The sequence below is a fragment of the Sciurus vulgaris genome (genome assembly GCF_902686455.1).
Source record: "Sciurus vulgaris genome assembly, chromosome: 5".
NCBI classification, from domain to species: Eukaryota; Metazoa; Chordata; class Mammalia; order Rodentia; family Sciuridae; genus Sciurus; species Sciurus vulgaris.
The window spans coordinates 53,492,484-53,495,943 of record NC_136465.1 but is presented as its reverse complement, the minus strand read 5'-3'; the positions used below and the strand labels follow the sequence as shown (position 1 = coordinate 53,495,943).

At 37.2% G+C, this 3,460-nt stretch overlaps 1 protein-coding gene across 1 annotated transcript; it reads left to right on the top strand.

The window, feature by feature from the left end:
* Window positions 1–520: 520 nt before the first annotated feature.
* Window positions 521–1,886, top strand: TCIM (transcriptional and immune response regulator). Its single transcript, XM_079140124.1, has one exon. It carries the CDS (start codon window positions 615–617, stop codon window positions 933–935), a length of 321 nt encoding a protein of 106 aa, XP_078996250.1. The 5' UTR covers window positions 521–614; the 3' UTR covers window positions 936–1,886.
* Window positions 1,887–3,460: the final 1,574 nt, after the last annotated feature.

Genomic DNA, 3,460 nt, shown 5'->3' with positions numbered 1-3,460 from the left:
GATCAGCATTTGCACTCAGTCTCGGAACAGCAATGGTTTCAGGCTGAGGCGAGTCAGCATTATGTATGTAAAATTCAACTCTTTAATCAGACGTACTCCACATTGTTCCCTTGATTGTTCAAGCTTTCCCCAAAGGGAGGTTCAAAGGGCATAGATGTGGGCTGCCAAATGTTTGCAGTGCACTTTAATAACTTTGGTAATTAAACTTTCCTGGGTTTGGCAGGACTCCTTGTTTCAACTGCTGTTTGGGAAGGTTTTGAGAATTTAAGCTACCTCATTATGTCTCATATTTACATTTTCCTGGTTTTGACTCTCTTTGAAAGAAGGGCCCATGCTTGTATCATCCAGTTGCCACCAAGGATGTCAAAAGAAATATCTACAGCCCTGCCCCTCGTCACTGAATGAGCTTTCAGAAGCACTTTACGCAAGAGCAGGAGATTGGCAACTCAACTGTTAAATCTGTCTGTGATCATTCTTCCTTGAGATCACTCTGATGTCACCAGTGTAATTTGAGCCGGAGCTTTTGTTCACACTTTAAATAGTAGTCCCGGAATGATTTTGCTACAGACTCTCTGGAGAGCCCCGGAGCTGAATTCCAGAAGAACCCCACATCGATGAAAGCAAAGCGAAGCCACCAAGCCATCACCATGTCCACGTCGCTTCGAGTAAGCCCGTCCATCCACGGCTACCACTTTGACACAGCCTCTCGCAAGAAAGCTGTGGGCAACATCTTTGAAAACATAGATCAAGAATCACTACAGAGGCTCTTCAAAAACTCTGGAGACAAGAAAGCAGAGGAGAGAGCCAAGATCATTTTTGCTATAGATCAAGATTTGGAGGAGAAAACTCGAGCCCTGATGGCCCTGAAGAAGAGAACGAAAGATAAGCTTTTCCAGTTTCTGAAACTGCGGAAATATTCCATCAAAGTTCACTGAGGACAACAGAATGGATAAGGACGTTATCCACAAATGGACATTTACAGACCAAGTGAGTTTGTGAGACTCTGACAGAGGCAGCACTTTGTGGCTGTGTTGCAAGCTTCTCTCCAGCCAGGACTCCGAGGCTGGGAAGGGACACAGCAAACTGGTGGCAAAGACCCCAACCAATTCCACACCCTGTGTGATTACAGTGGAGAACAAAATGCTTTCAGCAAGAATTTGAAAACTCTCCCTGCAGGAAAGGACAGAGGTCGGTAGAAGAGACTGGACAGAAGCAGTGTGAGCAAGATAACAGATGGCCAGGAAAGATGGACGGACATTCAGGGTTACTTTGTCAGGCCCTGGGACTTAAATTCAAACAACTGTTTGCTTTTGTCTTTTTTTTTTTTTTTTTTCCCAAGTTGAACTGGGCAGGGAAAGAGAGGAGGGTGAGAGAAAACAGAGAAAATACCAAGCATAAATTGTTTACTGAATTATTTTTATCAGAATTTTGAAATGTTGTCAACTCTCAATATTGTCTATTGGTATAGATTTTTAGAGATCAGTTATTAATTATTTATTTGCATTTATTACAATGCCTGAAAAAGTGCACCACAAGGGAGTTAAGTACAAATAGAAGGAACTTCTGTAACTTTCTCAGCTCAGTGAAACCTACGCCACCTTCTGGTTTGTTTGTAAAGGGTTTTTATACATTTCAAACAGGTTGCACAGAAGTTTATTAAAATAACGGGGTCCTTCATAAATCTGAAGTACTGTGAAAAAATTTTTATAATGTTTTTTAATCTTCTGACTAATGCTAAAATATAATCTAGTTAAATTTCTGACAGTTATGCAATAAGCATTAGGAAGTGAACATGATATTCTAAATAGTTTATAAAGATGCTATGGTTTCTATAATTTATTATACATGCAAGTAATATGCAACCCTAATAAATTATTATAAACTTAGCTGCTGTTGGTCTGTGATGCTTGGTCTCAAAGGAAAAAAATTAAGTGGTGAACTATGATTATTATAAACTCTTCTAAATATCTGACTTTAAAAATAAAAGGTACTTTTAAAGTGAATTTACACTAATTGCCAAACTTTTTAAAAACAAATTTTACACCAAAAATCTGGGAATTTTCTTTATCGCAACTTTAAAACACAAGATACAAATAAAGAAATGTATAGACTGACTTATCAACATAGCTATTCGTGTATCCATTAGAGTGAATTTTAACTGACTTTCTCTTCATATTTTTGAATTTTATCCTCTGCAATTATAGTAGCTATGTACATGTGACATTTACTTCTCCCTAAAAATATAACTTAGGGTTGGAGTCTGAGTTGTAATCAAGATTCACTGTTTAATATAAGACAATATGGAAATAGCATTACCATCTCTTTATTACAACAAAATACATGTAAGAAGGCATACATCAATGCCTGCTGTACTTTCCTAACAGACAGAAATGAAAGTTCCCCAGAAATTGAGCATTGCAGAAACACAAAATTTTTATTTTTTTAAAATACCAATTATAGTAAATGAAACAAATGAACTGTCTGAAATCTTTTGGGAGGGTTACAAGTCAGGATTTCAAGTACTAAATTTTTGAAAAGAAAATCAAGTGATAAAACAATCAGTCTTTTCAACTATTAACTGATTCATCTATTGAAAATAATTTTTAAAAATCACTGCAATAGAAAGGAGTTATTTTCAAGTAAGAATCCATCCATGAAAACCAGAAACTAATATGCAGAAGTGTGTGTGTGTGTGTGCGTGTGTGTGTGTGTGTGTATGTTTCATCAGATTTTCAAAGACAACCCTGAAATGAAAAGAAAAGAAAAGTTAAAAGTTAAGAACTGAAGAGGAAGGAATTTAACAGGGAGGCTAAGCTGGTGGTTCTGTCTGGGATTAGGAAAGTGAAGGCTGTAAAGAGGGTCCTGCTCCCCTGCCTTTCCAACTGATCTAGCTTAATGTTCTCTGCATGTGCTAGAAATAAGCTTCCTGCCCCTGGCAGGTACTACCATCAGGGAAAAACTTAAAGTTACTTTCTATTCAAAAATTGAAGCCCACCTTGGATGTTGAATGCAGTTCAAGTGTAGTATTTATACATACCCATAACCACTTACTCTACCATTGCTGTTTTCTTCTTTGTTATTAGCATGGGCTATTTTGTTTTCTTTCAGCATACTATCATTATTTTCTGATTTCTACTCCAAACCATGGACAACAAATAAAAAAGTAGTTTGGGTGTGATGCACAATAGCATGGAAAGTAAGAACTCTTTCAGTAGGTTATTACAAACATGCTATCTTTCTTCTCCATGGAGAATGAAGGGAGGAATCAGCATGATTGCACAGGCACAATGTTGTGCTCCATAATATATTTATTATGTAATGTCAGGTATAAATAAGCATTATTAGACCAGGGAGGACTAGGTCAGTACAGAATTCCATCTGTGGCACAGAAATGGCCACATAGCTCTCAAGACGTATCATTTTAATAGGAAGAAAATAAAACAGTAAAGGTTAAACAGTT

Excerpts from the sequence above, each read along its gene's own strand:
- TCIM (XM_079140124.1), top strand. The coding sequence starts at position 615 with ATGAAAGCAAAGCGAAGCCACCAAGCCATCACCATGTCCACGTCGCTT.